General features: G+C 40.1%; 1 protein-coding gene across 14 annotated transcripts in view; it reads right to left on the reverse strand.

Moving 5' to 3' along the window:
• Positions 1–311: 311 nt before the first annotated feature.
• LOC137250634 (peptidyl-prolyl cis-trans isomerase G) overlaps positions 312–14,302 on the reverse strand; it is a 546,463-nt gene continuing 532,472 nt past the window's right edge. For all 14 annotated transcript variants that reach the window (XM_067783772.1, XM_067783770.1, XM_067783771.1 and 11 more), the window contains 2 exons: positions 7,179–7,813; positions 312–7,093 (listed from right to left, as the gene is read on the reverse strand). In XM_067783772.1, the coding sequence (XP_067639873.1) occupies positions 5,088–7,093; positions 7,179–7,813 (2,641 nt within the window). In that variant the 3' untranslated portion in view covers positions 312–5,087. The remainder of the gene's footprint in view (positions 7,094–7,178; positions 7,814–14,302) is intronic.

Genomic DNA, 14,302 nt, shown 5'->3' on the forward strand with positions numbered 1-14,302 from the left:
CAACAACAACAACATCTTTCCCTCTTTGTTACTCTACAGAATCATATTGCTTCCTCTGCTAAATCCATGCCTCCTTGCGCTTTAGGTGAGCTACCCTACTCGGTTTCTCTGTCTCAGAATTGAATTTTCCATAAAACGGCAGGTCCTCTGTTGAAAGAATTTATCCCTGAGAATATGAAATTTCTCCATTTGAGAAGTGGAAAAAATCACATATTAAAAAAGTTATCTTTAGGCTAAGTGGCTGTTTAGAACTAACGGTTTAGTGCTATCAACCTAGCATTTGCATGAATATAAAATAAAACGATTAGATATATCCACTAGATTCCTTTATTGAATTTTGAAGTTGCCATAGTTACGGGGATATATTCTTACTTAAAAAACAATAATGTAAATAATATTTCATATCTTAATCATTAAATAAGTAACAATTATTTAACTGATCATAAAAATTGATTATATATTTCAAAAATATCAGTGTATAAATCATTTTCTTTAACGCTTAGCGAAATTTACTATAAAAATACATACAAACATATGAAATTTTCGAACTTGATTTGGGTACATTTGACAATTGTTATCTTTATTTAAACGTTAACTCCTACGCCAATAATGAATTGTATTGTATTAATTTCTTGGATTTTTTTTTTTTTTGATAAATTTAACAAATTTTTTTTATATACGAAGGCACATAAGATAGATATACAGAGTTTCTTTTTTAGACTAAGTTCTAGATATATTTACCAAGCAGAGAAAATAATTACCCCTTAACGACGTTGAAAGTATTTGTGATGTATCTGACCAGTACCGTCTAGTAAGTGAAAATAGTTAAAATGATGTGTATGGGACACTTGTGGTTAGTTAGAGGTTAAAGAGCATATCAAATTGTATGTTTTAAATATTTTACCTAAAATTAATATTAGGGTACGCCGTAAATACGCCACATTTTGGAAACTGGAAGTGCCCTAGTTCATAGTACAGGTTTACAAGTATGATATGTATGACAAGGAAATAATTCCTTTCTCTTTCTAACACACTGCAGTTTGACACTTCGGTCAGTGTCAAATTAGCGTGGAACATGAGTTTGAAACTGAACGAAGTGTCAAAATTACCGGGGTTGCTGCCGTATAAGCGACGCAGGGAAACAAAAAAAGGAGCGGAATATCAGATATGGGTTGCTGTGATGGTAAATTTTTTTGAACGTATTTAGTATGAAAATGTAGTGCCCTATATGGGTCCTACAGAAAATTATACAAAAGTCTTGAATTGGGGTATCTGAGGACGCGTAGTTATTCCAGCATTAAGAAAACCAACACAGGTGCTAAGTTTTTCTACCCGTTCAAAAGTTCTCCGCGAAAAACAGTTTGAAACCGTGGTCGACTGCAATAACTCGTCCAAAAATGTGGAAAGAGAAATGAAAAGACGCGTTTTGTCCCGTTATCAATAGTCCAAAGAGAAAAAGTATCCGAATTATTGGAAGCGAGGCAAAAATGCGTCTACCTCCCCCGACGGTTTTGGTCGTGTTTTAGCAATCGTCCCCGGTAATAAAGTATCACAATTTGTTAATTAAAATTGTCCAAAATATATGGATATTAAAGAGAGATGTAATTAAGCGTTCGTTTGAAAGTAAATAAGTATATTTCTTTGTAATATAACCATAAAAATTTTAAGCAGTTTTCGATAGCAGCTACTAAACTTTTTTTGGTCCTAAGAAGTACAACAGTGCCAAATAGCATCCACAAAAAACACGAACAAGAACAAACATTTTATCAGGTGAGCGTGGCTGTGTATGTGCGTGCTGCTACATATCCTACTTGTAGACCTGTACTATGCCCTGGTTATAGAAAATACTGTGACGAATATTAGCATCACAAAGCGATACACAGCCACCCGTATGTACGTAAACCAGTGTGTGTTAACCATTTAGTTGTATAATTATTGGCGCCACTTCACACGTATTTGTTATGCTTTTCGTCTTTAGTTGTCGCTCAACAGGCAGAGTAGCAACATTGATTGATGGTGTCGCTTGTTTGCGTACGACTATGCTATTAATGTGCGAAATTTCGTAATCTTGGCCATAAATAAACAAAATTCTTGCATACGATGTTGCCTGATTGCTTGTTAATAGGCGAATGAATCTTGCATCAAGTGATTTGTACAATCGTCGCGCTCTTACTAATACAGCCACACTTTTAACTTTGGTTAACCCTGACGTAAACAAATCAATCATCATGTACACACATACATACAAGGCAGCAGAGAGATACTCATAAACCCATGTTATCATCAGCCGAAGTAGTACTCACATATACACACGCATATTACTACAAACTACAAATACACATGTATATGACTAGTAACCAAGCATGAAGTTCACGAAATTACTAGACCTTAGCAGAAATAGGTGAACGCGGAAACCGAGAGTATAAAAGCAGCTGAAGCTGAGGCATGACTAAGCAGTTTGATTTAAACACGCAATTAGTTGTGAAGTAAGAGTTATTGTGAGTACTCTCAAATTAGTCTAATAACGACCATTTGGCATTATTGAATATTGGAGTTATTTATTCAACAGTTTAGCGATTCGAATGTTAGCAGAAGGTTTGGAATAAGCGGATTTTCACTAAATTCGTTACAATACTATACACGTGTATAACGAAGGTTCTAAATTAACGGCAAGGTCAGGTCTGCTATTTATTGTGTCGATACAGAAATAAGTAGATCCCAAAGGCTGCCAGATCTCTGCAGTGGGAAATTGTAGCCTTAAGGAAAGCTGCAGAAATTCTAGAGGAAGCGTGCTTATGCTGCAATCGCATCAATACACATACATATATATATTGATACTAGGGCGGCAATCATGGCAATAGTCTTAAACAGTACTTCATGAAGGTTTTGGAACGCAAAAAAGGATTGCAGAGCTCTCACTCCGGCCGAACCATACATCTATACTGTGATACCGTTGGCAAAGAGGGTGCAGCACTCAATGAATCGTAAACTTCCCAATCCGTTTGGGAGAAATTAAAACGAGACAGGAGTTGTATATGATCCATCCAGCAAAAAACGCGTGGACAGAAGCGCGGGGTGGCAAAATTTCTAAGATCATGTCCAAAGCCTATGAAGTTATACTCAAAGTTGCTCATATCTCTAAAGAGACATGACTTTTTTTCATTATTGGCCCAATGAATCCAGGCTAATCCTGTTCATGTGTCCGCAACTCGTGGGTCCACGGTTAGGCACAATGTTACGGGGGAGAAGGCGATTTAGTCGCCACTAATTCGCATGTGGATTTCTCTGCGCTGCCCTTCAGCATGCATCAATTTCGTCATAATTATAAAGGCCATCTTGCTCACAGCGGTCCCTCAATCTATTTGTATTCACATTCGGGGTACTAAAATTCTAATGGAAGGGCAGTGAAACATAACGTGTTCTGCGCTTTCTAATTTGGAGACACCGTGTGTACAGGAAGGATTTTCCTCTCCCACTCTGATGTAGATATTCACTGAATCCGCCGTGCCCTCTCAATATCTGTGTGGGGTGGTAATTTAGCTCGCCGTTTTTTCGTTTGTACCATTCCGCTATTTTCCGAACTACCATGAAGGTCCAGTGCTCTTATCTCGATTCTTCCCACCATTCTTGCATCTAATTATTTTACGTGACCTTGCGCTTTTCTTAGCATCTTCAGATGGTCGGCTGATTCCAATGCCATACAGGTCGGCCATTTCACCTGAGAGTAGATCTACTGGGATTTTCCTGAATATAACATGGACAGCGTCGTTGGACACCGTCCGATAAGCACATGTTATTCGTATAGCAGTAATACGGTAGGCTGCTAGTGTATCGTTTTGGTTGGTGGACCATTTTAGATCCGTGCCATACTGGTGCTGCATATTATATTATCGAGCTGGTTACGTTGGATAATAGCTGACAGGTAGATTCGCCTGGGCCGCCGATGTTGGGTATTATTCGCGTTAGGGCTCCACTAACTCTAGAAACTTTCTCCCCCACCGCCCTAAAGTGCTCTTTAAAAGTCAGTTTTGAGTCAATGTTTACTCCTAGATATTTCAAGAAAGGCTTTGAATTTATTTGATAATCTCCTATGGTTAGGACTAACTCATCCACAATCTGATCTGAGCTCACCAAACCCACTTCTGTCTTATTGCTAGCCATCTCCAGCCCCAAAGAGACAAGACTTAAGGCTCACGATGGGCATACTAGCTGGATACTGCCTTTTTGCGTCACATGCGACCCAGTTAGTAACAACAGATGTAGGAAGTGCAAGCTGCGGGAAGTATTGATTGAGCGCGTTCTGTGCTCGCGAGCTCAAGGCGGGATTTACTAGGGGCGGCAAAGTTGCCAGATCTCGAGGCACCAATTAGGCTAGGTCATAGAAAACTTCTAGTGTTTGCCAGAGGACGGAATAATTCTAATTGGGCTTTTCCGTCTATGTGAGTCTTTATTGATCGGCCAGTTCAACCTAACTTTATTACGAACATTTAAATACTATTGTATCAAGCAAATAGAGAAAATAAGGTCCTTCAAAATGTTTTTTATAAGCTTGAATAAGCGGCTGAAAATACTTCATTAAAAAATTGGCTTCAAATTTGGATTGGTTGGATTAAAATGTTAACGCCAATTAAGCTTGATTTGAATTTTTCCTTTCAACGGCCACCATGCAGTGGTTATAAGAAAACTTACTTCAAAATACCTTATAAACAATCTTTTGAACGCAGCCGCCTCTCGACAGTCGTCTGGCCTGGAATCCGAGGACAGAATTAGAGTGAACTACAAACGACTTAAGTCTGTTTCGCATTCTCGCCTAACTGGCTGCCAACTTATCGCCAGAATCCTTTCCTTATGAAGAACAGAGTTTTATTTAATATCCACAATTTCATGGGGAAGTCGACATTTGAATGTATTGGGTGGATATCGTGCCGGAAGTAGTACTGTCATCAGAGATGTGTGTTTACGAAGTACCCTAATGTGTAGCGGCTTAAATTTACTAGCATAATAATTAATTACAATACTACTTATAATTTTTGCAAGCAAATAGATCTTTCTATAACTAAAATCCATTCGAATTTTCTTCATATCGCTTAGTACGGATTAACAGCCGCCAATCCAACACGGCCAGCACCGCGAGCAAATACCGGCTCCGCATAACTATGACGATAACCTTTCGATAGATTGGCTATACCTTTACCATTGGGTAAGGATGGGCCATTCGTTGGTGGTGTCGGCGTTATGGTAGATGGGTACTGGTGTGAATGCTTCTCAGCTTGTCTACGACTGGAACGATGATGGTCTTGTGGTCCACTACGAACATCTGGTGAGTAGTCACGTCGTACCGGTTCTCGAAGTTCTCTGTGTCGTTCGAGTTCGTCATGACGTGATTGCGGCGCATCACGTGAATGATCACGCACTACACGTTGATCATAACGATATGCATCGTGATAGGGATCGCGTCCATCTGTCACATCACTCGGACGTTCATGCTGGGTTTCTGAACGTTTACTAGACATTTCTCGCACTAATGGACGTCTTTCTGGTTCTTTATATTCTTTATATAGACGTTCTCGAGCACGTTCACGCATATGATTATCACGTGATGTTGGTGGCATCATATCCGTCTCTTCCCACAATTGACTGCGCGAGCGTGAGCGTGAACGATTTCCTATTTGTGTTGGTGGTGATGGATCATCATTATGCTCTTCGTCACTCCAATCAGCATATGCGCGCCCATTGTCTGAGGGTTCAACTGAACCACAGCGGCGTCTCGGTCGAAAATCGGTGGCATCTTTTTCATCATTTAAGTCATATCGACTACCTGTACGTTCCATAGCACGAAACTTGTCCTTGGCATCTTTGAAACGATCCTTGGGTGTAACATCCGAACGCGAACTAGATTGCGCATAGCCTATGGGGCGTACATCTTGATCGCCATGCTTCGTATACAATCGGCTGCGCTGTCCGCTCAGTTTGGCTTGCAGTTCTTCTTTGGGTGGCACAAGTACTGGTGGGTCTTGTGTCGCATCAAATGCTTTGTAACGCATAGCTGAAGATTTCATCATTTTTTCCATACTTTCTATGTAGGGTAGACTTTCTGGTTCACGGTATGGGTTACGCTCATTACTGTGTGAATATTGTTTTCGTTCTTGCACGCGTTCGCGCTGTCGTTCATGCTCACGTTCGCGTTCGCGCTCACGCTCATGTTCTCGTTCATGTTCGCGTTCTCGCCAATGTTCTCGTTCGCGCGCACGTTCTGGCTCACGCTCGCGCTCAGCCATGCGCGTATGGCCAAGGTCTGGTGACAGCGTACTCCGATGAATAGCAGCATACTTATTACGACTTGTGGGCTGCTCAAATGGTAGATCAGCCGGATCGACATAACGATGACGAGCGCCGTAGCGCTGAACTTCTTCAGCAGCATATGATTTTGACTGTTTCTTTGCCGAATATTCCATAAATTTCTGTTTATCTGTTAGATTCTCTTTGTGATAGCTTGAAGTTGGCGCATGTAAAGGCATATGATCGCTAGGTGGGTCTGAATCGTTAAAGTCTTCTGCATCGTCAAGCTTGATTTTCGCAAAATGTTCGTCGGGTGAATCGCGTTCCAGTGTCAGTTTATTGTTTAGCAAGCGATTTATCTCATTATATTTGTCTGAGTCACGCAATTTCGGATGTTCACGTTCACGGCTTCCGCCACCTATGCCACCATCGGCGCGACGATGGTAGTCTTGCTTGGTTTCTGTTTGCATTACACGACTGAATTTTGCGTTGTAATCGGCTGGACGCACAATAATCGGTTTTATCTCGTCTTCGCGTGACCAGCTCGTTGTCGACGAAGTTTTTGAGCGTGAGTCGCGCTCTTGCGAAGAAGCAACGATCTTCTCACGATGCGAATTACTAATTGCACTCGGACGTGGAGTGTAAGGCTTAGCTGGTAGATCGCGCAAATAACTGTCTTCAGGTGGCTGAACTGCGCTCTTGCGATTCAATTGCGGATGATGTGGTTTTATGGGTGACGAACGCTCCATAGCAATCTGGGATGGTTTTAGCGCGATGACTGAGTTATCTGCTTCGTTAGACCATTGTTCATCGTCTGTGTTCAAAAAAGTTAGGAAAAAGAGGATGAGAGAAAAATTTGTAAATAGAAAAAAAATCATGTTTGTATTGTTTTTACTCACCGCTGGAGCTGTTTATCTCTTGCCGCTCTGGACTGGGTGCTAAGTCCGAACCGATACCCGATGAACCACGCGATGAAATTTGCTTGCCACCTGTGGGCACTACTGTCTCTTTGGAGTTGGCGCCACCCACAATCAAAGCATTACGGCAGCGTCGCAACTCAATGGCCGTCAAATTGCCCTTAGAGCGATGTACGGTGTCATAGTCGCGTGGCGGCAACAACAAAGGCGGACCATTGCCATTCAATTTGGCACGTAGTTCTGCGGCCAACGAATCGAATAGCTCATTAGTGGGTTGTGGCAGTGGTAGTGGCTTTGTTGTTGCTGTGTGTGGTGGTGAACGAGAAACAGGCGAACCGCCGCTATGCTCTTCGCTGCATTCGGAATCGCGTGTACTATTGCCTGTGTCACTGCCCAGCGATGAGTTAAAACGTTTCGGTGACGAGTCATGACGGCGGGGATTTTGTTGTTGTGGTTTGTGTTGTGATTGTTGTTGCTTTTGTTGTTGTTGTGACAAATAGTGTTGCTTCGGGATATTTTTGTGTTCGTTACTATGTCCATTGCTGGGCATGTGGGATGCAGACGACTTGTTGCTATTACCACCTCCAGGCGTGGGCAGTGGCGGCAGGATGCCCAAACTGGAAAGAGAAAAGGAAAATAATAAATGAGGTGGAAACAAATTCTTTTACAAAAGTAGGCAACAATAAAATATCCATAAGTACTTTGTCTACAAATATGGCAAGTAGGCGTGTTACAAGCACTAGAAAGGATACCTTGCAGACATGGGCCGTTGCAATGTTCGTTGGCTTCCGTCAGTTGCAATTTATGCGCAACTCAAGACATCGAAACTTGCCGAAGGGCGCCATAAACAAAAGTTACAAGCGCATGCGCAAGAACAAATTTGTAACAATGCATAATTTTACTGGGTATTAGCATTAGGGTGGGTTAAATTCGAATCGAAAAATTATTCTAAAGCATTTGGAGAGCTCAAGCGCTTATAAGTTTTCTTACTGCGACTGCGAGAAGTGCAAAGGTAAGAAATAGCTGTGCTCAAGTCTTCAAGTGCTGAATTGGCTTAAGTACCAATCAATCATATCTCGCCGTCTTTAAGATATGTCACATAAGATCCTGGACACGATTTTAAACTTTTTACGAATTTGACGTATCCGAGAAAATGTCCAGCTTGGCTCTAATCTTCAAACGACTCTCTTGAAAGCATAAAATGATGTTTGATTCAGAGCAAATTTAGTTTTTAATAGTTCTTCAGGTTACTGTTGCATGCAGATGGAGGGTTCTGTTTTTATTCAGATACAATCTCTTATACGTACAGTACATTAACCTTCCAACCTTCTCTCATTAGAAAGAGAGAACAGCAATTGCGAAGTATAAAGCTTTATTTATTTTATTTATTTATTTATTTTTCACTCCAAAACAATAACAATAGTCTATTGGTGCAGCGGTAGACCAGAGACTGCCAAACTTCAAATCATAAGAGATACCATGAATCCTCCGGAAAAGTTTTCTCCCGAATACTTCTTATGAAACTTTCTGTTATTCTGAGCCATATATCAGGTGTTGCGTGGCTAACTGTTTTGGTGGTGAGGACAAGCGATAAGCTGGTATGCTTGCATCATAGGCCTACTCGTCGTCTTGGGCGGGGTATTTCACCACCTTCCTCACCCACAAACACATGTACAAAAAGGGATTTTTACCTGCATGCATGTATGAGGAAGGAAGAAAGTGGGGTTAAATATAAAATGTGGAATAAGGTGGGAAAAGGGAAAGATTAGGGGGGGGGGGGAGGAGAGAAAGAGGCCATCCTGTCAGTTGGCGTCATTCCATCCTCATTAGCAGAATTTGAGCGATGCCATGGGTAGGTTAGGTTAGGAGGAACTATAAAGACCTCGCATAGACTGAAAGTGTCCATACTGTTACCAGAATTTGTTTCACGATAAAAACGGAAGAACCCCAATCAGGTACCATGACTTATGTAACAGAATAACTCCATCCTCTTGGCAAATACTTGAAGTTTTCTAGGATCTAGCTTAAGTGCTGCCTCGAGATCTGACAACTGAAGCCTTTACTCAGCCATTTCTTCCTGCAGCTCGCACTTCCTACACCAGCTGTTACTGACGAGACCTAACTTATAAGCATATGACGCCAGAAGGCAGTTAGTTAGTATGCCCATCGTGAGCCTTAAGTCTTCTCCCATCAGAGATATGAGCCACTTTGTGAGTCTAACATCGTAGGCTTGGCACACGATCTCAGAAATTTTGCAGCCCCGCGCTTTTTTCCACGCCTTTCCTGCTTGATGGATCATATGCAGCTCTTTTCTTCTTTTAATTTCTCCCCAACGGATTGGGACGTCTATTGTCATTTCAGCGACTGTTGCACCCTCCTTTGCCAACTCATTGGCCTTTTCGTTACCTTCGGCCTGAGCGAAGACTTTCCAATTCTTCTTTGCATTCCAGAACACTTCTTGATGAAGTACTGTGTGAGGTTATTGCTTTAATCGCCGTTTGACTAGCAGTATATATATTGACGCAGCTGCAGGTTAAGCACGCTTCCTCCAGAATTTGTGCTGCTTTCTTCACGGCTATAATATCCATCTGAAAGATGCTGCAGTAATCCGGCAACCTGGAGGATCTACCTATTTCTGGGGCGACGCAGTAAACAACAGTTCCGACCACTAACATTAATTTGGAACCATCCATATACAAATTTATAGTATTTTCTGCCATTTCTGCACCCTGGCTCAATTGTGGCCCCAAGATCTCTTTCCGAGCTTAGGCATGGGACTACATATACCGCTTGCCCGATATTTGATGGCGCTATATTGCTATGGCTATATGGCCTGTATTACAGCTGCCCCGAGACCTTAAGCCTTGTTGCAGTTGCTAGAGCGATGTTTTTGGCCATAAGGTCTGCAGGCGGGATGTGTACAACGCACAGCATAACTTTTTTCACTTTTAGGATGCACAATGTTCTCCAATCTCAAAAATGTTTTGACATGCAACAGATTAATAACCAACTGTTAAGAAAATGTATACACAGCAAAGTAAAAAACCACGATCACAATGATAAGCATTATGAAACTTGGATAATTGAAACAAGTGTAAAAATCATTTCACAGTCCAAAATTTTTCACCAAATTTGTGGTCACGTGGTGGATTTTTCGATAACTGTTATGACTTCAAACTATTTTATTTAACATACTTGGGTAGTTTATAACAATATTGGTAAGTTTCAGCCACGTAGGCATTTTTGTAAATTTTATTTTTTTTTGTTTTAGACATCCACTAAAAGTTTGGTAAGCTTAGAAAATTTTTCGTTTTCAATAGAATAAAACTTGCCTGATTCCGCCCAATTCCATTGAACGAATACATACACATTAAAGGGAATTTCATATAGTTTCAGATAAAAAAACAAACCGTTGCGAAATTCTGCGTTTTTCTTTGTAATCGCCAACTTAAAGTCTCTATACCCTCGCTCACGTATGAAGCGCATTGACCTAACAATGGAATGTCCTCAATTCAAGTCTACAATACTAGATCCCAAAAAAGACAGTTATACCTGAAATGGTAAAAACCCGGAAAAAGGAAACTTGTGCACTGAATAGCCTTCATTGTTTGTCATAAGAGTTTTCCCATAGTTAACGAGTTGTGCACTTATCCCATTAACTTATGTTATGTATGCACGCCTACCTGAGGGTCGTCTGTTATGGGTGATACTTCTCAGCAATTGAGTGCTTCGGGAATATACATATGTATATATGGGGTATTCCATCCCATTTCGACCAATTTTGAACCCGATCCCTTTAGAATTGGCTGAAAGTTTTTCTTCTTTTTCTGGCTTACGAAAGACGTTTTTCAGAATTTTTTCAAACTTTTTCATCCAACTCAAAAAAAGTTATGAATTTTTAAAAAAACACCGTTTTTGTTTTCAAAATGCTATAACTTTTTCAAAAATTGACCGTTTGGGATCTTTTTTTTTTAAAATATGTTTTTAAATGTACTTTTCGGAAAAAATACAAACAAAATTTTAAAGTTTTTTTTCAATTAAATAATAAAAAAAAAAAATCCGAAAAGTACATTTAAAAACAAATTAAAAAAAAAGATCCCAAACGGTAAATTTTTGAAAAAGTTATAGCATTTTGAAAACAAAAACGGTGTTTTTCTAAAAATTCATAACTTTTTTTGAGTTGGATGAATAAGCTTGAAAAAATTCTGAAAAACGTCTTTCGTAAGCTAGAAAAAGAAGAAAAACTTTCAGCCAATTATAAAGGGGTCGGGTTCAAAATTGGTCGAAATGGGATGGAATACCCCATATACATCACATACACGTCTACCTAACGCTCTGTCGGCATATACATCATGTGGGACTTCTCCAAAAGTTATGAACAATATGCGAGCCCTGTCAGAGCGAAATGTTGACAAAAGCATGCTTGCTTTCGGAATTTCCCATTTACATTCTTGGATACGATGCATGGAATGTATGCTACACATCGCTTATCGAATGGAAATGAAGACCTGGTGTGTGCGGGCCGAAGAAAATAAAGAAAAGATGAAAAAGGCGAAAGAACATATCTAAAAGTAGATTCAGGAAAGAAGTTGGGCTTTTGATAAATATGCCAAAGCAAAAAACCGGCAACACAAATTATGACAACACTGCGAGAAGATTCTTTGGAGATCCTGAAATAACATCAGACATATTCGGCATAAACATCAATCTTTTGAAAAGGTTTCATACAATACTTTCATGCATAGGATGTGGGTTTCAAATAAATTCTGAAGTTTTTGACCACTATGTGACAGAGACAAGGGTACTATATTTATCGGAATATGTTTGGTACAATATGCCAGTGAGCGTACATAAAATTCTGTTTCATAGAAAGAGTATAATCGTGTCTGCTATTCTTCCTATTGGTAAACTTTCGGAAGAAGCTCAAGAGTTCAGAAACAAAGATGCAGGAAACTATCGTGAACTTTTCACCACAAAAAAGTTAAGATTTTGTAGTAACTTGGATTTGCTGCACAGATTGCTGATGTCATCAGACCTGTTCATAAACAGTTTGCGGAAAACCCCTAGGTCAAAGCGGCGAGCATTAACGAGTGAAGTTATTGGCTTATTATCTGAACCAGAGCATGTCTCCGACTTTATACCAGTTAAAATTGCACTTTTTATTTATAAGTATGTATTTCGATTCAGTTTTTACAAATAAATGTACGGCGGCCACCGTGGTGTGATGGTAGCGTGCTCCGCCTACCAAACCGTATGCCCTGGGTTCACACCCCGGGCAAAGCAACATCAAAAATTTTAGAAATAGGGTTTTTCAATTAGAAGACAATTTTTCTAAGCGGGGGTCGCCCCTCGGCAGTGTTTGGCAAGCGCTCTGAGTGTATTTCTGCCATGAAAAGCTCTCAGTGAAAACTCATCTGCCTCGCAGATGCCGTTGGAAGGAAAAATTAAAAAGGAGCACGACGCAAATTGGAAGAGAAGCTCGGCCTTAGATCTCTTCGGAGGTTATCGCGCCTTACATTTATTTATTTATTATGTCGTTTTTAACTTTAAAAATAAAATTTTTTAAATATTAATCAAAAGCCTCTAAGCTAAAGTTAAGAAATATAGACAATTTTTATTTATATTGGCACTGGAAAATGCTTTTAAAGTAGAAAATATGATTATGTGAAATTTCACCTTATATGAGGGCAAGGAGAAAAAGTGGGCGGATCACGCCCATTTTTATTCTCAAATCAGATTTAGGTATCTGCACCCACACTGCAAAATTTCAAATGAATTGCTCCGTTGGTTTGGCTGTTATTAATTTTGGCATCCTAAAAGTAAAAAAAGGTACACAGTGCAACGGCGTGATGTCATGGGGTAATGTGCCGACTTTTATTTCTTTATTGTACCCCAAACCTGCCATTAGTCTATCCGCTTATCATTTAGTCCATTTCGCTATTATTCGAATTCAATTAACCCTGCCGCGGGGATGAGGGATGAGAAAGAAGTCGACTCAACCAACACATTCGGAAGTAGGCCTATACTTAGGAAAATAGTCACTGATTCTGTAAAACGTAAAATCGATGGCGAAAGCGTAAAGAAGATCAACCCATCAGTAGATATTTAGGGCTTACAAAATGACATCTATCTGAGAGTCTTTAACAACTTATTCACTCAAATTAAAACTAATTTATCGACTTCCTAAAACGACCACCTTAATGTTCTATTCGTAATTCGACTTGTAATGGGATGCTTACTAGCACCTTATAGCGCTCCAACACAAATGCTAGACGTCAGAGAGATGCCATCGCATAATAATTGTATTAATGCAAATGGAAATAGATGACGACATTCCAACGAAGCGAAAGAGAGTTACCCAAACGTTGTTTTGTTTCACTTTGAAGTAAGGTGCGGGAATCTTAAATCGGATTGAATCCAATAATAAATAAAAAAAAAAAAAAACACAAAATAAATGAAAGGCGCGATAACATCCGAAGAGATTTTAGGCAGATCTTCTCTTCTAATTTGCGTCGTGCTCCTTATAAATTTTTCCTGAAAATTGGCGGGACGGGACCTACATGTTTTATGCAGACTCTGAACGGCATCTGCGAGGCAGATATGCTTTCACTGAGAGATTTTCATGGCAGAAATACACTCGGGAGTGCTTGCCAAATTGAAAAAAACTTGTTTCTAAAATTTTGATGTTGCTTTGCCCGGGACGTGAACCCAGGATCTTCGGTATGGTAGGCGGGGCACGCTACCATCATACCACGGCGGCCGCCAGTAGCCAAGCTGTAATAACATCACGCCATATATGTACATAGGCAAGTTCGAACTGGCTAGTATGTAAAGACCTTACATAGACTGAATGTGTCCCTTTATATACATGTCTTTAAGTTAGATTATGGAGAGGTAGCGTTCATGGGATTTCCCACAATTTCACTTGGACACAGTAGTGTCTAAACATGTAAATCTTAGTTTATCCCCATTGAACTACTACTACTATTCTATCGAGAGAACATATCTCCGGTTACACAGGCCGACAGCATCTCAGACCAAGAAACCGGACTATATATTTTGAAAGGATTTTGATGCGATGAATCGAAACCTGGCCTCAAAATTGC

The sequence above is a fragment of the Eurosta solidaginis genome, chromosome 4 (assembly GCF_040869045.1).
Source record: "Eurosta solidaginis isolate ZX-2024a chromosome 4, ASM4086904v1, whole genome shotgun sequence".
Classification (NCBI taxonomy): Eukaryota; Metazoa; Arthropoda; class Insecta; order Diptera; family Tephritidae; genus Eurosta; species Eurosta solidaginis.